The following is a 24,843-nucleotide window of genomic DNA, read 5'->3' on the forward strand; positions in this document are numbered from 1 at the left end:
TACAAATTGATATTTCGCCAAAACGATAAGCCGATTGCCATATCGATAATAGACAACAGCTTAATCGATGGCTGTCACACCATGTTCAGGCATTGCTCGACATTAGCAGGAGCAGGCATAAGTTGAATTTCAGAGAATGCAATAAATACAAGTTTCAATAATGCCAATTATTGTAATATCTGGCCTACCCGCAAGCGGCAAGTCGTCAAGAGCCCGCGAACTACAAAATTACTTTCTAAGCAGGAACAAAAAGGTCCATCTGATTAGTGAGAATGTGGCAGTGCCTAAAGCGCTCTTCGAGAAGAACGCATATTTTGCCGATTCGCAAAAGGAGAAGATCGTGCGCAGTGACCTTAAATCGGAAGCGTCCCGGCAGCTGAACAAGGAGGACCTTATCATACTCGATGCTTGCAACTATATTAAGGGTGAGCAGAGGACTTGCGTTTGACATTTGGCATTGGTCAACTGAATTGATATATTTTGTTGTATTTTTTGGCAGGCTATCGTTATGAGATATTCTGCATGACCAAGGCTGCTAGGACGACACAGTGCACCCTGTTCACGTGTATACCGAAGGAGCAGGCTTGGAGCTTCAATATACAGCGCACGGATCCGGATGTGCTGACTGATTCAGCCAACGAGCCTCTGTTGAACAACTCGAATATTCCGTATACCCGCGAGATTTTCGATGCGCTCTGCATGCGCTACGAGGAACCGCATGGCAACAACCGGTGGGACAGTCACTTGTTTGTGGTCTTACCAGAGGATATACTCAACTTTGAGAGCATCTACAAGTCGCTCTATGAGACACGCCCCTTGCCGCCAAATCAAAGCACACAAAACGTAAGCAGGCGAAATTTTATTTATTGATTACCTTTTGACTTCATTATATGTTTCAGGCGCCTTTGGGCGCAACGAACTACCTGTTCGAGGTGGATACTATATTGCAGCACATTATTCAGGAGATACTGGGTGCTGCCAAAGTTGGCGCATTTGGCCAACTGTGCATCCAGGGCAGCACAACCAAGGTTAAGGTATCAACGACTATGAATGCGATGCGGTTGAATCGATTGCGGCAGCAGTTTATTTCAAGTAGATGCAGGGGCAACCAGACGACACCGGCACCATTGGATCAGGTGCCGCAACTTTTTGTGCAGTTCATCAATGCCAATACAACTGGTTGTTAAATTATAAATAAATTATTTTAATAGTTTTTTTTTTAAATTTGGCGCATTTTATTTTATGTTAAACAGTGGCCACCCTCTGTGCTGACAGTGCCATTTTAAGTACACTTAACATTAAACGGGCAATACAGCTATCAGCCACATCAGTATTGTTCACAATTAAAGTTAGGTTAACTCTAACAACATGGCCGCCATACATTTTTTTGACACTTACATGATTAGACAAGCTTCAACATGCATTTATATTAACATTTGTCTTTATTTGACTTGATCGCTTAGCCATTAGTAGTCGATTTTCGATAACATGCCCAATTTGAGTTTAAAAGACCGTAAACAGTTCACATTGAGTATAACAGAAGTAAATCGATACTCGCGCTTAGGATCGCTGCAATTATCGATATTGCTGATGCTGCCATCGTTGGTCTATCACCCCTACTGTGGGATAACAGTTCATATTTGTAACATTCATTATTGAGAGCGGACGTGTTTTTTGTTTGCTGCACAGAAACAGAAGCAAAGCGTGCAAGGATATTTGAAACTCTCGTAATTTAAGTTAATATCTGTGCACTCGTCAACGGGATCAGCAGCAAAGTAAGCTACAAGTGTGCGATTGTGCTGTGCTCAGTAAATCAAATTGTATATGATTTATTTTTATTTTGTTTTTTTTTGTTTGTCATAGTTTAAATATTTGAATCAAAGTAGGCGGTGTTAAGCGTTTGTTATTAAACGTTTTTTTTTTTATAATTTTTCTAAAAAATAGTTCTTAAAAAAAAAAAAAAGTAAAAACAAACCAATTAAACACAGCATCAGTGCAATTTTGGTAGCGAATTGCTTTATTTTAAAAATATATATTTTCCTCGTTTTGTTTTTGTTGTTATTGTTGGTTTTGCATGCAATCAAATACTGAATTGGATTTGGAGTGCGTGTGTGTGTGAGCGTGTGAGGAGTGCGCGTGTTTTTGTAACTTTGGTACAAGCGCGCGAATTTCAAAGCGTTCAATGTCTATGTTCGTCTCTGTTTGGACCTCGGCGACAAACGCAAAATTTAGTTTCAAATAAGCGCGCACAAAACAAGCACACGAGGAACAATTCGAATCGGGTAAGGCTATACTAAAATCCCGCTGTTCTATACGATGTGTGTGAGTGAGTGAGTGAGTGTGTGTCTGTGTGTGTGTGTGTATGTGTGTATGACGAAGAGGACATGCATAAAATTGAAATGAAATCAACGACATAACAAAGTCTGCCTGCGTTTGTTCTGCTTGCGCAGCTACAAAATTACACAAAAACACACTCACACACACTTACACGCGACACACAAAGACAGCAACAGACATGTGATTTGAGCTGAAATACGACCACCACTAGACACTCGGCATACAAGCGCATATATATATATATATATATATATATATATAAGTAAAGAATACGATCGGGCAGCGACGACGACAACAAGCTTATCTCTAGCTGTTGCGGCGGCGAGAACGAAAACGAAGACGATAAAAGCAAAACAAACAACAACAACAGCAGTAGAAGCAGCAATCGGCTGTTTTGGAACTAAAAGAAACACACATATTAATATATACATATATATATATAGTACGCATATGTATGTATAAGAAGGGACAAAGCAAACGCGATGTATTTTAAAGTCTCTTCTACTCGTTAAACGCTTAACACATGTGCGTGAAAATCCTTTTTCCTTTTATTTTTGGTTACGGAAAGAGAGCAGCGTTCGTAAAAGTACACACATACGCACATACACATGCAGTGCACGTGTAGCTGTTTTGTTTTTTTTTTTTTTTTTTTTTGTGCCTGCCTGCTCCGCGAGTCGAACAAAATACTTACACACACACACATATGTTTACATACATACATGTATGTATGTACATATATACGATTCCGGAGTGTAGAATTCTTTCTAACGCGCTTCTTTTTTTTTTATTACTTTTCGTATCTCCTTCCTTTCAGCTTGTTGATTGAAATGCAACACGCGCAACGCAATACCAATTCCAACAACAACAAAAACGAACTGTAATTTAACTAGCAATTATCAAAATTTATAAGAAGCCATAAGTACAACAGAATTAATTAATAATCCAAAAATCATTACCAATCGTTTAACTAGTGCAACCAATACAACCAAATCAAAAACTAAAATTCTAAACGGAATATTGTTAAATTCATACAATTTTCAAACCAACAACAGTCAGCGAAAATATAAGAATTATAAATTTAAAGCAACACAGCAATATCAAGCGTCCAGCAAGTAATAACAACAAGAAGAGAACAAGAAGGAGAAGTCGAAGCAAAGATAAAGAATTTGTTTTTGCGTTGTCCAGTGAAATAAAAGAGAGGAGAGCGCACGCTGAAGTAGCAGGGAGAGTGAGAGAGAGAGAAGTGCTGAGTGGGAGAGTGAGTGAGCGAGCGAGCGGAACAACTGTAAACGGCTACGAAAATGTCTGCGACAATTGTGCAAAAATCAACTGGAACTGCAAATATCGGCAATGCACACTATTTCGAATGCGATGAAATATTCCAAGGGGTAAGTCTCCACAAATCTGTACACTCTACAAAGAAAACAATAGAACAGAACAAACGAAGAAATAAAAAAAAAACTGTTCAGGATTTTCACGCAAAACCCAATTTGTGCTCAATCGGAGCGTTTGTTGTTATTCTCTAATACACACACATATAGACATCCGTATACACTCATAAGAATTTGCAATTCATTTCCGTTCCGTTCCGTTACATATTTCACTTTTCCTTTTGCTTTATTTTTACGTGCATCTGTATTTGTTTATTATACGCTGATTCATAATTATTTAGGCCCAACTATTTTACATTTCAAATGCAAAAAATGCAAAAATGTAAAAAATTTTGATAAGACAGAGCGGAGTACATTTAGTTCGTGTTAGTAACTAAGTGAACAGGTGGCAATTTTCCAGTCTTCCAGTCCTGTCTCTGACTGTATAACACATTAAGCATTGCCGTCATCAGACAGCATCAGAAAAACACCCAAAAACAACAAAAAACAAAAGCTAATGATCAAATGTATGTATTTAAGTCTCTGCGACGTCGGCGCCGGCATCGACGCCAGCGCCAGTCATAGCAGCAGCAGCTGTTGTTATTATTTTGTTGGTCGCTGATCGACAACAAATTCGATTAAGTCCGTAAGTTCCGGGTTTGGATTTTCGTTTAGTGATTTTTATTTTTATTTCTTGCCTTTTGCTTTTAAGCTCAGAGGCTGAGCTCTGAACAAAAAAAAAAAAAAAAAAAAAAAAAAAAAAAAAAAACAACACCAACAACAAAAAGAGCTTCAAGTTTAAAGTTATTCGCCTCAACTCGATTGCGGTTACGTGCACAGTTGATACCATAAACAGGGCGAATTGGTGGTGAGCTTGAAGCGGGGGAGGGGGAGTTGTGCTAGCTTTTATTTTGCTGCGTACAAAAAGAAAAAAAAATATGTACATAAAAAAGAATCAAAAACAAATAAATAAGTAAAATAAAAACACGAGTGCAGTGCCGGACGGGTCAAGTAGAACTCAACTACATACATACATATGTACACATGTGAACAACAAGCACTCACACAGACATTTGTCACAGGTTGATGTCCGACAAAAGTTGCAAGTTCTTGTTTTTGTTTTTTGCTTTTCGTATGCGATTGGCCGAACTTTGCTAGCGCACGCAAGAATTATAGTTGGTGCTATCGATGATTGAGCGATTACCCGCGATTGCTATATATTGCAATTCCAATGGAAATTTATTTCGATTTCGGTTTTCATAATCGCAATCGCCTGGCACATTACGCAGCAGTTTTTTTTTTTTTTTGCTGCTGTTGTTGTATTGTTCAACTGCATCAGTCGGTAGAGGCAAGTGGGCAATAGCAGCAAATTGCTGCCGAAAGCGAAAGGGCGCAACTCACTCAAATATACACATATACATACACATGTATGCGCGCACACACTCACACACACATACACACACACACACACACACACACACACATAACTGAAACTGAGACTGCTGCAACAAGCGATCAGAGGTACTCCGGCTGCGTTTGTGCTTTTGTTTTTCTTTCGATCGCTGCTTCTGTTTGTTGCTTGGCCAGGCGACAAGTTTGTCAGCAACGATATCAACGAAATTCGCTTGAGCGGAGCAAGACAAACACGTTTTGCGGTAGTTTTCGTTACGTTACGGGCCAACAAAGATGCTTTGAAAAATGCATACATACATATGTTGTTATAATGTATGCCCATATGTATGTTGCTTAACGCCATACAATGGACTAACAATATACATATGTATGTATGATTATAAGTATTTGTTGGTGATTTGCTATAAGTTTTTGTAATTAAGTGATTGACTTGGAATTGAGGTTATGCTGAAAATGTTTAACCTAGTTTGCAGTTAAAGGGCATCTACTAGTTCGACAATTTTTACTTCTTTTTCCATTTGCATATTGAGGTTGTGTTTTTGTCTGTGCGCAGAAAACGCGTTTACTTCTTTCTATTTTATTTTACTTTTTTAAAATATTTTTCTTCGTCAGGTGGATGAAGCTGCTGCTCAACTGAAATTCACTTTTTCGCATAACTTTTGATTTCGTCGTCGTTGTCTCGTTGTTGTTACTTTTATTATGAAATTTATATGCACGGCTCTATGTTGTTGTTGTTGGCTGGCTGCCTGCTTGCTTGGCTGGTTAATTTGTTTTTGTTTTTGTTGCTGCCGTTTGCGCCCAAAAGCAAAAATGCTTAGTTTGTTATATCAAACTCCTCAGCGCTTCGTAATCATATTACGTTTCATTTCCACATACATTCACACTCACACAAGCACAGGGCAAGCAGGGACGAAACTAAATGCAATGAAATGGGATGGGATGGGACGAGACGAAACGAGACGGGGCACTCAGCTAGCTTGTCAGTTAGTCAGTCCATGCAGCGACCACTTTTTACGAATATAATTCCATTTCCTGCCAAGGCGATAACAAACGCCGTCGCGGCCGCTGCACTGTCGACACACACACATACACACATGTATGCACAGCATACAGTATGTATATGTATGCAGGCATAAACTAAAAATATGTGTGTTTTGTATGTCCCGGCGTCGTCGCCATTGCTGGTAGAGAGGCGACTACCTACCTAAGCAGATGAAGAAGCAGCAGCGGCAGCAACAGCAACAGAATAAGAGGAGGCGAAGGGCATTTTCAGCCTGGAACGTCAATTTATTTCATGCGCTGCGATTGAATACGGTTCGATTAATATGCAGGTCCAGACCTCAGTTCAAGTTGCGTGTGTGTGTGTTGGAGTTGGGCTCACCCGCACACACACACACAGACGCGCATTCGCACACAACAGATCACAGGCGCAGCAACATGTTGCCAAAGTTGCCGCCATATGCAAGTTGCCGAATGTGCAAGCTCTGAGTGAATATGCATACATATGTATGTATGTACATTATTTGTACACATGTGTGTGTGCGTGTTATTTTTTTCTGTTGTATTTCGCTGTTTTGTGTTTGAATGCAAGTTAAACAGAAATACAAATTATAAATAAATTATTTGCGTGCCAGCTACTGACGTTTGCTGCTTATTATTATTATCGTTGTTCAAGTTGTAAAATAAAATAAAAATAAAAAATATAATAAATGAACGGGCAAACGAGCTGAGCGAAATAAATAAATAAATACATGCATACATATGTATGAGCTTGTACGGGTGTGTATGTGTGTATCAATGCTGTGTGTGTGTATCAATACTGTGAACGTCTCTGCTTTTGTCTGCCTGTCTGTCCGTCAGCCAGTGTTGCTGAGTGAGTGTGTGCACTCGTGCGATGTCGTCGCTCATCGTTCGCTATCTCCCACACCAGCAGCAGCAGCAGCAACAACTAAAACAGCTACATATGTATGTATGAGCTCCAGTTGCCTTCTCGCTCACACGCTCTCATGCCGCGCTTATTGAGCGAGAGGAGCCAAGCAAGCGCCTGCTGGCCTGCCATCCATCCATCTATCCACTTCATATTCTATTGTCATTGCCTGTTGCCGTTATTGTTGTTGTTGCTATTGCTGTTATTGTAATCTTAAAAATTGTCTTCATATGCGCTTCACGATGATCATGTTGTAGTTGTTGCCTTGCTAATGGCCGCTCAATTGAGTGCCAAAGTACATACATACATACATACATACAAACGTATGAGCATGCATGTACATATATGCGCATGCGTGTATGTGTGCGTGTCTCTGTTATTTCTTGCGGTGGGGTCGCCGCGGTTTGTTGGGCGCCTTCAGGGACGGACAGACATGGATGGAGAGAGAAGGAGGGGGCCTACGAAAATTGATCGAATCTTTAGCTTAAATGTCATTAACTTGCAAATACTTTGTGGGGGTCAAGCGTTAATGTACGACTACTTTACATACAAAACAAACCGTTTACCGTATTATGCATGCATATGTTTATGTTGTGAGTCGCCCTCTCTCTCTTTAGCTAGTCCCAGTAATCGCTGAGGTTAAGGTTAACTACGGGTTGATTACTTTGGCAATACATTTAAATTAATCTAGAGCTGAACGCAATTGCATTGAAAAATAAATAATAATAAAAGCCGTATACAACAAAAATCGAAATCAATATAATGTATGTAAATGTAAAACTTTAAAAAGCTTTGCCAAGCCTTGCTTTAGTTGCGTCTGTTGCCTTCAACATAACCTCAAATGAAACTGAGTTAACCTCAAAATTAAGTTGTATTGGTTTGTTTTTATTAAACTAAATATTAAAGTTGAGCTGTAAGCAAAGTTTCAAATTAGCATGCTTTGCTTGTATATCTGTACATATGAATAATATATAACGTATATTTATTCAGTTGGATTTGATGAAATTGTTTTTAAACAACGTTTGTCTCTGTTTGGGTAATATGAAAATTGAAATTTAATTTTTGTGAAAGCAGAGTATATGATTTAAATACATACATACATACATGTGATGTTTCTATGTATGTATCAATGAATCATTTAGTACTCACATATACATGTACGTATGTATGTATGCAGGTACATGTTAGATATACATACATATGAACTGTATATGATGTTAATATCTCCATCAATCACTCAGTCAGCATCTAGTCAATCAGCTACCAAAATATTGTTTTATATAGGGCTTTTTTTTTTTTAAATATACATATGGACATACGTGTATACATGTATGCATCGTGGCCCCCGTGCTTAAAAATGTGACCCGGTTTGTATTGTGTGACGCTGTTTATACAGTTTTTTTTTTATTATTAATTTTTTTAGGGTTTTTTTCCGCTGCAATTATGAATTATCATTACAATATGCGAGTATTTATTATGATTATTATTAACGTTTTTTTTCCCTCTGTTGAGGAAAATGTTTTCGAATTAAATGCGGGCTGCACACAATGTTCCGCAAGGGGTGGGGGTGGCGGTGGCGGGGGTTGAATTGTCAGACCCTAAAACCCAGGCAATATATTTATTTTATTTTTGCTTGCAACATCATTTTTTTATTTTATTTTTTTTGTATTTATTTTGTTTTGTATTTTTCTTTTGCTCGTCATTCGATTCGCTTGCCAATCCATAAAAAACAAAGACTGTAAGAAAGAAAAGAAGAAGAAAGAAAAGACAAAAAAAAAAAAACAAAGAAAACAACAACAACGAAAAATCCAATCGCAATCGAATTCGAATCGAATCTATTATATAATGAAGTTGCCGTCTCTTTGCGCAGACGTCGACAGCGACAGCGACGTCGACGGTGACGGCGATGGCGGCAGCGTCTCTGCGGTCGCCGTTTGTTTAGTAGATTTCCATTCACATTCACTGTCGCTTTTTGATTACTTGTTGTTGCTGGTATAGTTGTAGTTGTCGTTGAATGTTTTGCTTTCGTGCGGGCAATCGTCGTCTGCTCTTTCAACTGGTTTTACAGGACGAATAACAGCGATCGAGCGAGAGAGCGAGTGAGAAAGATCTTTTTATGAGAGTGCGTGTATGACTCTGGCGATTGTTGCGTTCTAAACAGCAACCCTTGTTATTGCTCCTTCTCCCCGCCTCCCCGCCTCCCCTCCTCCCACACACATATACGCACTCGTACTCCTATTGTAACTGAGCTCTAGACGTTTTGCCGTTGATTTTGTTTGCCGCTCACGAACGAATCAAATCCGAACCTCCTAAAGACCCGCAGCCGTTTGTGGCTGTTGTTGTTGTGTTCGCCTCTCTTCCCCCGCTTCGTAAACCGCGTTCGGCTGCCCGAGCGACCCGACCACGTGTTCAACATATTCTCAACATGTTGGCCCCGACTTCAAACTCGCCTGCGTTTGTTTGCCTCGAGCGCTGCCCTACACACACTACCCTTCTTCCTCTCTTTCTCTCGCGCTATGGCTGCATAGCCTGTTTTAGCACTTTTGTTGCTGTTAATTTTTATGGTTTTGCCTTTTGCTTAGTTCTCGCTGTTGTTGTTTAAGATTTTTGTTGCTGTGGCGAGTAATCAAATTCCCTCTGTGTGTGTGTCTGTGAACACATGCATTGGCGCGTAGGTAAAGGAGCTGCTGCGGGGGCAGGAAGAATTAACGCTCAAAACCGTACTAACGAATGCGTGTGTGTTTGTGTGTGCAAGCAGCTGCTGATAGTGCATAAATGACGCCGTTTCTTTTTACCCCATCTTGCCTATCCCTAACTCTCAGCCAACCCCCTGTGGGTACTCCAGCCACCCCCACACACACCTCTCTCTCTCTCTCTCTAACACACACACACCCGTTGTCAAGTGCTCAGTTGAATGCGATCCAAATGATTTCTGTATGTATTTACATACATACTTGTTATTGTTTCATTCTTTTACATATGCATATGTGTGTATGTGTGAGCGCATATTGCACTCTATCGAATTTCAATCAAAGCGGAAAACGAAACCACTTGAAGCTGCACTCCAGATGTATGTACATACATACATACATATATAACTGTAATACTTCATTTCTATTTTTACATTTATTAACATGTACTTATTTTTATTTCATTAACATGAACTAAATAAATAATAACTTGAGTGAAGCAAAATGAAAAAGTAAATTAAAATTTTAAAATAATTTAATTAAAAAAATCACTTAAATTTACAACCAAATTTATACTACCATTTGTTTGTTTGTAGTTTGTCTTCTTCCAACTTTCAAGTCTTATCGTCCTTTTGCGCTTCTTGATAAAGTTTCGTTTACTCTATACCCATACGTGTGTATGTGTGTGCTTGTGTTTGTGTTGCTGATCTCGTTGTGTCTTTCCCTGTCCTTTCCTTTCACTCTGCTGCTGTCGCTGGTGCTACCGCTGCTGCTGCTTCTTCTATTTCGCTCACTGTTCAGCGCACAGTCCAACAACAACGACAAACAAGCGAGTGAAAAAAAGAACAGAAAAAAAAGATTATTATTATATGAACTAACTAACCCAATAATAAGTATTCTTATCGAATTAAATCACACATACATATGTGTATTTATATATATACACACAGAGAAAGAGAGAGAGAGAGTGAGAGAGATACTTGTGTGTGTGTTGTTTTGTCCATATGTACGCGTGTGTTAAACAAAAAAGTGTCAGCAAGGGGTCTCGGCGTTGGCAGATAGGCAGATAAAGATAGATAGTGCGGAGCGGCCTAACAGCAAAGGAAGAGAGAGCAAAGAGCGAGGAAGTTTGGAGAGTTTTAATGTGACAACAAGACAGACCAACGACAAAACAAAAACAACAATAGGCGGCAGAGCAACATGTGCACATGTTTTGCTGTTGTCCTCTTCATTATTATTTTCTTGTAAAGCATTTATTTTGTTGTTTGTATGCACTTTGACAGGGAGCGAAAGAGACAGTCGCAATGAGTTTAAGTGCACCCTGAGCGTAAGTGAGCGTAGCCTATGACAGATCAGACGCAACACACACAAGCATAAGCACACATGCACACATGTGCACATGTCGAAAGTGTTGTTGTTGCTCTGGTTTGTTGCTGATAAGCACTAAGAACTTTGATATAGAACAACAGAAAACAACAACACATGACAGGAGTAAATAAAAAAGGTCAGATTAAGCAGAAAGTGAGAGAGGAGGGAGAGCGAGCAAGTACGTGAGGCAAAGCATGTTGTAATGAGAGCCAATAAGCATAGCTTAAACTAATTTATAAGAGAGACACTTATACAGAGCCAAATATAGCCAGAGAGAGAGAGAGAGAGAGAGAGAGAGAGAGAGAGAGAGAGAGAGAAGGAAAGAGCGTAGTAGAAGGAATCTTAGCTTAACGAATTAACATACGGCAAGCATAAGTGACGTATGTATGAGACTTGAGAGAGCAAATGTCAGGCAAAAGTAATTAAATGAAAACAAAAGCAAAAATGCAACAAGAACCGTTTCTGGTTTTCTTTTTTCTCTTTCTTTCTTTCTGCATTTGCATTTGTCGATATGCGAGTAACAAATACCCTGTTTATTGAATATGCAAACAAATGTAATAAAAACAACTATTCAATTGCATAGCTGATTTTTAAGGCTCAAAGTCAACTTTGCAATTAAATATGTTTATAAATTTATTTTGTTTTATTTTGTTGATATAGGAATATGATATTTTCTGAATTTAAATGTCTTCTGTCGATCGAATTATGAATATGCTCGTTAAGAAAGGGGATACACAGGGAAGGGGGAGATTGACACTTGGCTTAGCGTCTGTTATTGAGTTTTTATTTTCGAAGTGGAAGTCGAATTCGATGGCGATGTCGATGTCGATAATGCTGATGTCGTAAATATATGTACATATATATATATATGTGTGTCTGTATATATTCAAAAATGTGTAGCAATTGATGTACATATGTATGTGTGTGCCTGTATTCAGAAAAAAAACAAACAAAATATGTAAGCACGCACTGAGTGAGGCCCCCCGATAAGGTTTGACACCACACTGATAGCCAACGGACAGCAGCAACAGCAACAGCATCGAGCAGCGTTTTGAAGAGGTGTAGGGAGGGAGAAGGGTAGATGAAGGAGAAGAATTCAACTAAGCAAAGTCAACAAGAAATTGATTCTTTGATCGAAAGTAAATAAGGCATATATGTATGTATGTATAAGACAAAAAACACGTGCATGTGCATATGTACGGTGAGACGTCGCTAAGACGAACAGAAGAGATTGTGTGATATAGTAATCCCCAAGTAAAGCTATCCATACATACGGTTGTTAAATACACAACATCTTATATACAAACAAATATGTATATTTGTATATCTGTCGCTCTTATCAGTTTCGTAAAATACATACCTCAATATGATGTATGTATACAACCCAAAAGAAAAGACATGATCTTCTCCATTTTATCATCATCGTCACTTTTGTAGTACATGCGATTAAAGACATTGTCTGGAGCAGATAGAGATGTATGTATGTATGTATGTACATATATAAACTAAAATTATATTTAAAGTAGTAGCTGAGTGAGCACAGTTTTGTTTAAGCATTTTATCTCCTTATCAGATATGAACAAGCATTTTTATTATATTCAAACGGAAACAATTAAAAACTAGCATAAGTTTTAATGCTGTTGTTGTTCATCATATCGAGATGGGACTGTGACTTAAAGAAGAAAAATAAAAATAAAACTTTTCCATGCACAAGATCTGTGATTGATACAGTTTGACAATTTGCATTCCATTTGAAATGCAACTAACCTATATACATAAATACATACGCATACGCACACGCACACGCACACGGACACGGACACGCAGCTATTAGTGTGCAAATCAAATTGACATTTCTTTCCATGCCATTCACACACAGACGCATGCATACGACGTAAAATTCCATTTTTAATTTGGCCTCATTTCGCGTGCCCTTTTTGTTTGCTTCCTTGCTTTCCAGTTTTCAGCTTTTAGTTCCACTCTACACACATACACACACACACACACACTCCATTTACTCACGCAATTTGCAATTTCGATTATAACTTCCAACTCGGAAACTGCAATCGATTGCATAACATTTCCATGTAACTTTGTTTGCTGTGGCTGCTCGCGTGTGTGTGTTGAGTGAGAGAGCAATGGAGAGAAGTGAAGCGGGAGCGGGAGAGTTTTGCAGCAATCCATGCTTGGTTAGCCTCCGGTTTTTAATTGTCTTTGGTTTTTCGGTTTTGACAATTGCAACATTTTTATGTCACTGCCTCTGTGTGTGTGAGTGTATGTGTGTGAGTGGAGGGCAAACCCAAATAGCTAAATGCGAAATCTGCGCAAACGCAACGCTCTGCATTGCGACAGCTCTGTCAGCAGAGCAGCAGCCGCAACAACAGCTCCGGCAGCAGCAGAACGAACAATAACGAAACGTATATTATTATTTAATTTATTTTTGGGTATGAAAACCCTTCGACTTCGACTTTGTGTGGCGGATTTGCTTTTTGTTTTTGTTTCACTTTATTTATTTCTTGTTGGGTTTTTTTTTTTTTTTTTAATGGTTGTTGTGCTCCGAATTTAGCAAGGCCAAGTTGTGTTTTTGTTGTTGCTGCTGCTGCTGCTGCTGCCGTTGCTGCCTGCTTAATGTTTGTGAAGTTTTCTTTTATTGTATTTTATTATGTGTTGTGTTATTATTATGTATTGTGTATTTCGTGAATGTGTGTGTGTGTGTGTTCATGTGTTTTGGAGCCGGCTCGAACAACGACATGGAAAGAGGAAGCCAAGTAAAGTCGACGTCGACGTCGGCGTCAACGATTGGCAATGAAACGAAACTGGCACGACGCGCTGCCAGCAGCGACGCATGCGTTGACGCGTCTTCGCGTCATTGCTTAACATTTGCCTCTCGCTTCCACGCATGCGCGCCAAGCGCTTTTGCTTTTCTGCTTTGCCTATGTGTGTTTACGTATGTATGTGTGTGCGCGCTTACCAAATATTAACAGCGGACGCACAATGAAAACGACACGAAAATGTGAAATGCTTAATTCGACCTAGACCTCAATCGATGGTTGGGCCAAGTTGGTCGCCCTACCTATAGCCTGCCCCCCTCCCCCCCTCTCTTTCTCTTTCTATCTCTCTGTCTTTTCGCCGCCCTTTCGCGCTTGCTGCGCATTTTTTTGTTTGTTACATCTTGCGTTGCAGCCTTTGGCAACATTATGTAAATAATAACGTGGCAATAGCTGCTGTTGTTGTTGTTGTCGTCTGGTTGGTTTACTTTTTTTTGTGTGCATTTTGATTTGGTTTTTTTTTTTTTCTTATTTTTGCTTGGGTTTTTCTTTGACGAAACTTAACGACAAAGCTTGACTCGCATATGCATGTATGCATGTGTGTGTGTGTGTGCATTGCGAAATGTATGCTTACAGTTAGCCAAAATGCTCAAACTCTTGCACTCTCTCACACACATTTAAGTGTGTGTGTGTGTGTGTGTGTGTGTGTGTGTGTGTGTGTGTGTGTGTGTGTGAGCATATGCCTTTATATGTACGTACATATGTATGTATATGCAATATGCATATGCATTGCTTCATTCTCTACTCTTTGGCGATCCTGTTCTCTATAGCACACATACACACACACACACATGCTTGCATGCACACGTACATTTGCAAACGTCACGTCGCATTGTGTGCTTTATCAGTGAGTTGAATTATATTTGACTTGCAAGTTTCTGTGTATATATACATACACACATACATATGTACATATGTGTGTGTGTTTTGTGTGTGCATTGATTACTCGCCAACTGGATGGATGACAGCAGCCCGAGACGACTTAGAAACAGTAAACAACAACAGCAACAATAACAATAATAACAACAACTGCGATTGGACCCAACGACCGACTGTCGATTGATTGAGCAACGTGCCCATATCTCGGTACCGCCTTCATCTCTGCCCTTCTCCTGCCCCCAGTTGAATGCTATGTCATTCCCCACATTTCCAACCCCCACTAAATTGCTGACCAGCTGCTTTTGTTGCTTAGGGGTAAAGCTGCTGCACTGATAGGCAGAAAAAGAGAAGGAGTAGGAGGGGGCGAGGGATAAACAAACGATGGAGCTGCTGGCTGCGTCGACGTCGATGTCGCTGCGAGCGTCCGACTGGGTGCCCCATGTGTTAATTACCAAGTCAAATTTGCCTTGCGACAATTAAAACGATCGAATGAGGGAGACAATAGAAGGGAGTGGAGAGTTGAGAGTGGAGAGTATGAAACAAGGAGCAGAGAGCAGGGAATAGTGAATAGGGAGTAGAGAGTGGAAAGTGGAGAGCCAGCTCAATGGAGTATTATTATATGGTGTACTTTGTGAAAGGAGTGCAGAGACTGGAGACTAGAATGACAAATTGAAGCGATAAGAGATGGAAGAAGTGAGTCGTGTGAGTGAGGCAAAACAATGGCTTCGATTACTGTCAGCTGAGTGGAAACTTTTTGCAAACTTGCGTTTATCGATTAATTCGATTTGCGATTGCCATCGACTTGTGTCGACCTTTAATGCTTTGATTCTTCTGAAAAAGCCCTCACATTTTAATTGAAATTCTTAGAACTTGATTTTCCCATTATTTTCAATCTTTATCCGCTAAATTTGTCGCTGCTGTTGCGGCTGCTGCTGTTGCTTTTGCTTTTCAGTTAAATTTCCAGTTTTGACAGCTACTCGTAACTAATTGTTAATGTTATTCCCCCGCCCCTTTCCAGTAGTCTATCTCTGTATATAAACATGTAAATGAATATAGTATATAAGCGCCATTAGCTTCTCTCCCCCTCTACGCTGCCACGCCCCCCGATTCCCTTTCAGCTTTGTTTAGTTACCTGTTCGTGCAGGTTGTTGTTGCTGTTGGTTTTACCTTAACAATATAAATAACACCTATAATAACTATGTATTCATTTTCAATTCGCAGTTCGTGTTTATGCATGTGTGTATGTGTGTGTGTCGGTGTGGACACCCGCATTCCACCCCCTAACGGCCCCTTGGCCGCCTTCTACCTGTTCCATTAGCTTTGATCTGTGTGCGCAGAATAAAGCGCGAATCTCTTGCCCTCTCGCTCTAACACACACTCACTCTCCACGCGATGCTACGCTTGTATTGGTGTTAGCTCATCGAGGTTATGGATATTGCGTCGTCGACGTCGACGTCGACGTCGCTGCTGTCGTCGTCGTTGTTGTTTTTGCTGCTGCTGTTATAAACCAGTTAGTCAGTCAGGCAGTCTTCAGCATCACACAGACACACACCTGGCTACACATCTGTGTGTGTGTGTGTGTGTGTGTGTGTGCGAACGTGTTTACGAGACAACAACAACAGCAAAGGTAACAGCAGCCAAACCAAGCCAAGTCAATCCAAGCCACAAAGGCAGCAACAACGAAATCTTACCTAACAGCGTCCAATACATATTTTCATATTTAAATACAAACAAACACACGCACATATATATTTAAATATATATTGTAATCGTATCTGTTATTTGTTATGCTAAAAAAAAAAAACAATCATAAAATGTCAATTTGGGAGTTGATGTGCTAAATTGAACCGGAACTTCGTCAAGCTCTCTCACAGCGCAAGCAACACAAAGTGAGAAAACAAAAAACAAATGAAGCAGAATCAAGGCAAGGTCTTAGCAGCAATAAAAGCTCTCAGCTACACAGCAGCAAGCGCAACATGTCTACAAAGCAAATGTTGCCAACGGCATACACACACACACACAACATATACATATATGCATGCACACAGCGTAGAAGCCCGCAGACTGCAAAGAAAAGTAAACTTATTTTCATTTTCAAATGAAAGGGAAATTCTCACCTAGATGAAAGATGTGGCGAGCAGCACACACACATACACGGACGGGCAGACAGACAGACAGAAAACTTGCCTAACCGAAGACACACGCACACACACATTCACAGCGAATGCGTATATAGCGCAAAAAGCAAAAGCAAAAACCACAGCAGCAACAAGCAAGAGTGGCTCAGTTGACGTCGCAGTCGCAGTCGCAGCGGCGCTCTGATCTATTTGTCTGCTTTTTATTGTATAGGCCGGCCACACAGCCTAAGCGTTCGCTGATTGCCGAATTGGGCGCAGGGTATGCGGGCATGGCGGGCCGTGCTCTGTACTCCTGTTTATCTTGTCTTTTGTGCACACACACATATGTATGTATATCGATATAAATATATATATACACAGGCGCACACATGCAGAGCTGAATGCGCGGCCAACTTGAAGTTGTTTTTGAACACGTTTAAGCGTCGCGACGTCGGCGTCAGCGTCGCGCTGCCCCCCCGCTTCCACTCACAAGCGTTTGCCTGTTTCAATGCGTGTGTGTGTGTGGTACTTTATGCAAGCAAAGCTTTAAGAGGCCGCAAATGATGCCGTAAGCGCGAAGTTGGTCATAACAGTCGTAAAAGTTTGCTAACTTGTTGCGCAGACTTGTTGCTGAAGCAGCGTTGCCAGATAGCAAGCCAGCCAGGCAACCAGTCAGCCAGCTGAGCCGCAACATCGCCTTCAATCCAATAAAAGTCAAGTCGAAGACGAAACAATTGATTCCCAATTTCGCGAATAGATAATATTATTTATAAACTACATGATTCAGGGCAAGCGATAAGCTATCTATGCAATCAGTAAGAAACACTCGAGAGTCAACAGAGGCCTCTGATTACACGTATCAACGAGAAGCGTGTAACGCGATCTGCAAAGTGCAAGGCAATTGTCAACGGTCTGGCAACGCTCATCGCGCAAGCCCTCTGGCCGCGCACGCGTCGCAAGCGTCCATGCTGCATGCGAGTGTATGTGTGTGTCTTAAGTGGCAACCAGTTTGGCTAGTTGTTGCTGTTTTATATTTATTTTTTTCCTTAACAACGGCTGCTGGGTTCCAAAAATTAAGTCTTGCTTTTGTTGTTGTTTTTTTGGCCGCGACGGCGTCTTCGTTTGCTTTGCTTTTGGGCCGTTTGCTGCTACGCTGTGTTTGGTGTTCGTGTTTGAGTGCGAGATCGTGTTTGAGTTCGTGTGCGTGCGTTTGTGTGTGTGTATTTTTGTTGGCTTGAACTTGAGCTCTATACATATGTAATTGGCGCTGTTGTTTGTTGTTGTTGTTGTTAGTTGTTGGAAGCCCCTCTCTCTTTCGCTCAGACGAGCTTGCGTGCGTGTGTATGTGTGTATTGGTGTTGGTTGGTTGGTTGGTTGGTTGCATAACGTGTTACAGCATCGCACGAAAATGAACATCAGCAACAACAACAATGGCAATAACAATTCAGAAAGAAAGACGGCAAGAAGAAGAAAAGATGGAAAGAAAAAAAACTGAAACTGATGACGACACACGCCAAGTCTGCGAGAGCGAGTGGGTTGTCTTGCGCGCGCCATACGAAGAGGGGAAAAGAGCAGGAGAGCGAGCGAGAGAGCGGCAAACGGGCAATGCCGCATTGAGCAGCTGGAGAGCTTGCGGCACCGTCGCAGCCGCCATGCCATGTCCATGTCCGTGTGCGTGTTGTTACTGTTGCCATTGTTGTTGTTGTGGTATTGGTTAATGGCTGGAAAATTACATATGGACATATATACAAATGTATAAAAACAACATTTTGGCTGCCATTTATTTATTTATTATTTTATGCATATACATATAATTATATATGTATTAGTTTTTGCAATATCATTACCATTACAAGTGACTGCTGCCGCGGCAGTCCAAAATTAATTTTAGACGTTAACGCAGACGTCGATGCCGACGGCAACGCCGACAGCGACGCTGACGGCAACAGCTAGACAATCAGCAATTGAGCGAGCGCCTTTTGCTTTTGCTTTTGCTTTTGCTTTTGCTCTTTACTCTTTACACTTTACTTATAGGTCAAGTTAAAAGTAAAAGTATTATGTGTGTGCGTCTCTGCCGCCGCTCTGCTTGCTGCGCTCTGTCGTCTCCTTTGCGCACATTTGCTATATTTTGCCGTTGTCTTTGGGCAAAATGTGCGCCCATTTACATGTAGGAGAGACAGAGAGTGAGGTAGACAGAGACAGCGAGAAAGAGAGAGACGCTACGCGCTGGCTTATGCGAAAGCTCGGTTGATATTAATTGTTTGCTTGTTTGCCTCTGTCTTATTGCAGGTTGTCAGTGATATGCAGCAACAGCAGCAGCAACAGCATTCGGATCACATCCTGGATGCCAGCATGGATCAGCACGTAAGCGATAAGGAGCTGCTTCATCATCAGCAGCAGCAACAACAGCTACAGCAGCAGCAGCATCAACAGCTCCTGCAGCAGCATCATCGCCTACATGGACCGTTAACTCGCACCATCTCACAGCCGGCTCAGCGTCTCAGCCAGTTGGCTCAGCAGCAGCAGCAGCAACAGCAGCACCAGCCGCCGGCAGTCGCATCACTGGTGACCACCCTCATTGAGAATCTGAGCAACATATCGTTGCACCGTAAATTGGAGCGCACACAGTCGGAGCCGTTGCCACCCCAGCAGCCAATGAATACATCGCGGTAAGTTGAGCGACAAAAAAACAGTTGCAATTGAACTTGTTGCACATCGAACTTAATCCTGCCGACCCGTACGTTGCATTGCAGTGTGTGTGAAAGTGTTGCAAGAGAGTTTCCAGGTCAACAATAACTTTGAACTGTGCTCAATATAATGAATGTGTGCATCAATATATAGTGTCAAGAGAATTGTGATCAATTACAAAATATATTTATATACAAATATTAGTACTTGGCAGCCCTTAAAAAGCACGCGGCGAGGCTCGATTGTATCCTGTAGTGTGGACAAGTGAACGACGCAACATGTTTGAGGCGAAGTTCGGCTCGCTGCAAAGCATAAAAGATCATCAAAGCAGTGTTGGCAGAATTTCAAAGTTAAATTAGCTAAATTAACTAAATGTCTACAAAAGAAGCTACCTGTAGCTTGAAATTGGCTAATCGGCAACACTAATAGGCAGAATGCAGGCAAACGCAACATGCTTGAGCAGCAAATCGAGCTTTGGTCGATGAAAAAACATTCACAGTGCTGGCAACATTTCATATATTAAAATAGCTAAATGAACACAGAGGAAAAATTATAAAATTCAAATTATAATAAGCATTATCAGCTATAGAAAAAATGTGTTATAATAGAGAAAATGGCTAAATTATATAGGCACAATGTTAATTTACATCAAAAGAAAGCTAGTTTCGGCTATTTTAATGGTAAACAGAACCTTGATGCAGCTGGAAATTGGCTAATGGGCAACACTAATGGAAAGAATGCTGGCGAACGCAACATGTATGCGATCAGTTCGTCTCACTCGCACTCTCGTTCAAGTTCAATTGAACTTGTGTGTTTTGCAACTCGAAATAAAAGCGAGCAATTAGCACGGCGCCATTCGAGCGAATTCAAGTGCAAGTGTGTGTGTGTGTGTGTGTGTGTGTTATTTGAGCTGTCGCATTTAAACACGCAACGTGTGGGTGGCAGGCGAAAGTTGAATTTGAAATTGCAAGTTATATATGCTATAATTCTCCCTCTCTCCCTTTCTCTCTCGCCCTCTAGTTACAAGACGGAATTGTGCCGTCCCTATGAGGAGGCTGGCGAATGCAAATACGGCGAAAAATGTCAATTCGCCCATGGCTACCACGAGTTGCGCAATTTGCAGCGTCATCCCAAGTACAAGACCGAATATTGTCGCACCTTTCACAGCGTTGGCTTCTGTCCTTATGGGCCACGCTGTCACTTTGTGCACAATGCGGATGAAGCGCGTGCGCAGCAGCAACAGCAGCAACAACAACAGCAGCAGCAGCAGCAGCAGGCTGGCAAGACGTTCCAGAAGCCAACGCAACTCTCCAATGGCAACACCATTACTAACAACAACAACAACAACACAAACATTACTCAATACTTTTTACCGCTAAGTCCGCCGCTGAGCATGAGCACCGGCTCGGATCGCGAATCGCCGACCGGTTCGCTGTCGCTCTCGCCCACAAATTCGCTAACAAATTTTCCATTCCACGATGCGGCCGCCTATTTGAGCATGCCCAATGCATGCAACGGCGGCACCAATGCCAATGGGCATGCCTCATCGGCCTCGTCCACATCGTCGGCGTGCGGCTTGGCACCGGCCACGCCACCCGATAGCCCGAATGCGCCCATTTCGCCGGTGCATACGCCGCCGCCGCCGACGTCGCAGTCGGTGCAGCAGTTCGAGCGCAACACTAATAACAACAACAACAACAACAACAACAACTGCAACAATAATAATAGCAAGGGCAGCAACAACAAACAGCTGCTGCAGAAGAGCATCAGTTCGCCGCTGCAACACGAGGAGGCGCCACGACTGCCCGTCTTCAATCGCTTGAGTTCCACAACGGCTCCAGCCACAATTCTAATGCAAAAATCTCAGTCTATTAATCGATATCCGATCATTCCTCAAGAGAACTTCTTGTAAATTTCAACATTTCAAATTCTAATTTATCCCACTTCACTCTCCACGCCCCCCCCCCCCCCCCCCCCCCACACACACACATATACAGACACACATGCATCCCCTCTCCCTTTCTTTAGCCTATTCTCCTTCTTTGACTTTCTCCCATTCTCGCTCTTACTCTCAGTCACTTTCTGTTTTGTCTGTCTGTCCTCTCGCAAATCTATTGCCCCGACGACAAAATATATATACATATATATATATATATCTATCCATATATGTCTATGTGTGTATGTATCGTTATCACTGTATGTATGTATGTATATGTGTACATATCTATATAACAGTATGTATATCTCTATATACATATCTTTATATACATATGTATGTATGTATATGTGTACATACATATGCAATGATAATTTCTTTCAAAATACTGGACCATATGAATACCAACAACAACAACAACAACAACAAGAACAAGACGAATAGAGAATGATAAAAAGAACACGGACTGTACATTCACAAATTTTAACATAAAATATTTACAACCCCGTCCCGCCCCTGTATTTACTGCCCCTATCCCCGTCCCCCAATTTTCCCGTCAATACGATCGGCCCTCAGAGGGTGTTGCTGAGTGGGCGTGGTTGCTCAAATACAATGTGGACATCCACACGCATCTGTCGATACCTATATATCGATACTTATTGACTGCGTCACACCGCACGCCATATGCCGAACCACCCCCATCCCCCATACCCCATCCATGCACAATGCACTCGTCGCACTTTTGTTTAATATTTATAAATGCAACAAATTCTTAGTTAAGCAACATTCACAAAAAGAGTCAGCGCCCGACTATCGATAGCAATCGATAACACGTGGTGCGTGCGCGCGTCTTCCAAACACTAATACAAACAAACAAAAAGCTAGAAAACAACAAAAAAAAAAAAAGAACACAAAAGACAAAATACACACATACACACAATGAAAGGGAATACAAAAAAAAAAATCGAAAACTTTAATTTATTACTAAATTGTATGTAATAAACCAATGTTGTGTACATATATATGTATATCATCTATATATATACCTAAACCCATACATATATGTATATATATCTATCCATATATATATATATATATATCTGTATACATATCTATTGTGAACTGAGCTGCATGCTCTATCGATAGCCGATAGCGATAATAACTATGAGATATATACATATATATATAATATGTGTTATTCCACGAGAGTTGATTTGATATACCTCCAAAACAAACAAATTTTTTTGAAGTTTTTTTGCCGTAAATCTGTAATTTTTTATTTGAATTTTATTTTTTAATTTTAATTTTTATTTAATTTTTTTTGTAAAGAGAAAAACATAATTTATTTTTTCATATATAAATATTTACATACAAACAATTAATGTTAATAATTTATGAAACCAACACACACACACATACGAACATACATACATTTCTTTGACCATTGATAATTTTATTTAATATTGCCCCCAAATATGCGAAAGATCTGCATGTATCGATGCATCGATATCGATAACGATAACAACGATATCCGGATGCTTAAGCATTTGGAACGAATACATTAAATTTATGAATCATGTATAAACAGAGAAAGACATAAATATATATAAATATATTTTTATATATATATAGTTTATTTTTTTTATATTTATTTTACGTACAATTTTTTCTTCTGGGTGCAGTTAAAAAAAAACCAACTATATATATTTATAAATACATATATTTATATGTATAGAAAAAAAAATTAAACTACCTTGAAGTAAGCGATAAAGAGATAAACGATAAGCCGATAAACTGTCTACCCGGCGAGCGATAACTATCGCAAGGCAAAAGCTGTAAAAGAAAACAAAAATCAGGGCAGCCCGTCGTTTATCACTTTTCCTTTTAACTTCAACTTATTTTCAACAAATTTATATATAAATTTAAATCATAAAACGAAAAAAAAACTGAGTACAGTGTTAATTAATAATTCATTATATAATTAAGTGCGTTTTATTTTATTTTACTTTTTGCAAATTTTTTGCATGAGAAAGAAAAGAAATGAAAATGTTCTTTAAGCCCTAACTTAAAATCAATTAATTAAATTAAATTATATTATTTAATTTTTGTAAACATTTTTTACGAGTTGCCTTCAAACTTTAGATATAAAAATACAACTATATATATAAATATATATATATATTGTAATATGCCGATCTACATGAACTGTAAAAAAACTACAATTAGTTTATAGAAGCGTAAAAAAACAACTAAAAAAAGATACACTTATTTAATTAATTTTCCTTTATTTATTATAATTGTTTTATTTTTTTTTTTATCATTATTTATGTCAAAGTGAAGAAGAAGAATTAAAGAAATAGAAAAACAACTTGAAAATGGATGTAAATCAAATTCTCAAAGTGCCTTAAAACTAAAAAATAAATACTAAAAAAATATAAATAAATAAAAAACACAAAAAAAAAAATTAACAAACGAGACAAAGTTAAAGCAACAAGTGCAAGCAGCATATTTATTATTTATTATTATTATTATTATTTTATTATATTTGCATTATTATTATTTTTATATAAATATTTGATATATTTTTTGGTATGTATTTAAATATGAAAAAGGTTACGTTTACATTCTATCTCTTATATACTTATACTATATACATATACTATATATTAATAACAAATACATATTTCTATTTAATATTTTATGCATTTAAGTTTTGGTTCTTGAAAACAAAAACAATTTAAGTACATTTGCTCTTCCCTTTCGCAACGAAAACAAAAAATGTAATATCAAAATTCTGTAAACAATGTCTTCCCTTACACATTGATCGATAACGATAGAACATAGACATATCGTTCTATTGCTTTCCTCACAATGCCAGTTACATTTTTGTTATAAATAAATATAAATTTTTTTCTCGTTTTTATTATATATAAATATATTTAACATGTACAAAAAAAAAAAAAAAAAAAAACTACAACGAAAAAGACAAAAAACTGTATCAAAAATTTGTTTAAAAGGAAAAAAAAACATTTCTAACTGTACTCCATGAATTTTGTTAATGTTGCAACAGTTGCTTCCATTGAACACTAATTTTGTGTGCGTATTCTTATTTAGTTAAATAATTAAATTACAATTATGTGAAGTGAAAACAAAAAAACAATTTAGTTTATGGCGAATTTTAAGTTTCGTAAGCAAGCAAAAATAAAAACCGTTATAAAAAAAACAAAACCAATTTGGATTTTAATCTGGGGGAAAGTGACGACGACGAGGCACGAAAATGCCTGTCGATA

At 39.4% G+C, this 24,843-nt stretch overlaps 2 protein-coding genes across 5 annotated transcripts; both read left to right on the forward strand.

The window, feature by feature from the left end:
* Positions 1-81: 81 nt before the first annotated feature.
* On the forward strand, positions 82-1,224 carry LOC108657148 (protein KTI12 homolog). The gene is made up of 3 exons (XM_018109618.3): positions 82-425; positions 500-843; positions 900-1,224. The coding sequence occupies exons 1-3, from the start codon at positions 161-163 to the stop codon at positions 1,185-1,187; spliced, it is 897 nt and encodes a 298-aa protein (XP_017965107.1). The 5' UTR covers positions 82-160; the 3' UTR covers positions 1,188-1,224.
* Positions 1,225-1,618: 394 nt separating this feature from the next.
* On the forward strand, positions 1,619-23,276 carry Tis11 (Tis11 zinc finger protein). 4 transcript variants are annotated; one of them, XM_018109613.3, is made up of 4 exons: positions 1,619-1,775; positions 3,152-3,725; positions 19,219-19,598; positions 20,638-23,276. In XM_018109613.3, the coding sequence occupies exons 2-4, from the start codon at positions 3,639-3,641 to the stop codon at positions 21,527-21,529; spliced, it is 1,359 nt and encodes a 452-aa protein (XP_017965102.1). In that variant the 5' UTR covers positions 1,619-1,775; positions 3,152-3,638; the 3' UTR covers positions 21,530-23,276. The 4 variants fall into 4 exon arrangements, with proteins under 4 accessions (XP_017965102.1, XP_089120242.1, XP_017965104.1 ...); XM_089264116.1 differs by having other exon boundaries at positions 3,228-3,725; XM_018109615.3 differs by having other exon boundaries at positions 1,620-1,775; positions 3,309-3,725.
* Positions 23,277-24,843: the final 1,567 nt, after the last annotated feature.

Source organism: Drosophila navojoa, chromosome X, assembly GCF_054131105.1.
Source record: "Drosophila navojoa isolate 15081-1374.11 chromosome X, UAZ_NAV_1.0, whole genome shotgun sequence".
NCBI classification, from domain to species: Eukaryota; Metazoa; Arthropoda; class Insecta; order Diptera; family Drosophilidae; genus Drosophila; species Drosophila navojoa.

What these genes read in the sequence shown, in the direction of transcription:
- Tis11 (XM_018109613.3), top strand. Translation starts at nt 3,639, where the DNA reads ATGTCTGCGACAATTGTGCAAAAATCAACTGGAACTGCAAATATCGGC. An exon ending in GCGATGAAATATTCCAAGGG is followed by an intron (nt 3,726 to 19,218) that starts GTAAGTCTCCAC and finishes GTCTTATTGCAG; the next exon opens with GTTGTCAGTGATATGCAGCA. An exon ending in CAGCCAATGAATACATCGCG is followed by an intron (nt 19,599 to 20,637) that starts GTAAGTTGAGCG and finishes CTCGCCCTCTAG; the next exon opens with TTACAAGACGGAATTGTGCC.
- LOC108657148 (XM_018109618.3), top strand. Translation starts at nt 161, where the DNA reads ATGCCAATTATTGTAATATCTGGCCTACCCGCAAGCGGCAAGTCGTCA. An exon ending in TGCTTGCAACTATATTAAGG is followed by an intron (nt 426 to 499) that starts GTGAGCAGAGGA and finishes ATTTTTTGGCAG; the next exon opens with GCTATCGTTATGAGATATTC. An exon ending in CAAATCAAAGCACACAAAAC is followed by an intron (nt 844 to 899) that starts GTAAGCAGGCGA and finishes TATATGTTTCAG; the next exon opens with GCGCCTTTGGGCGCAACGAA.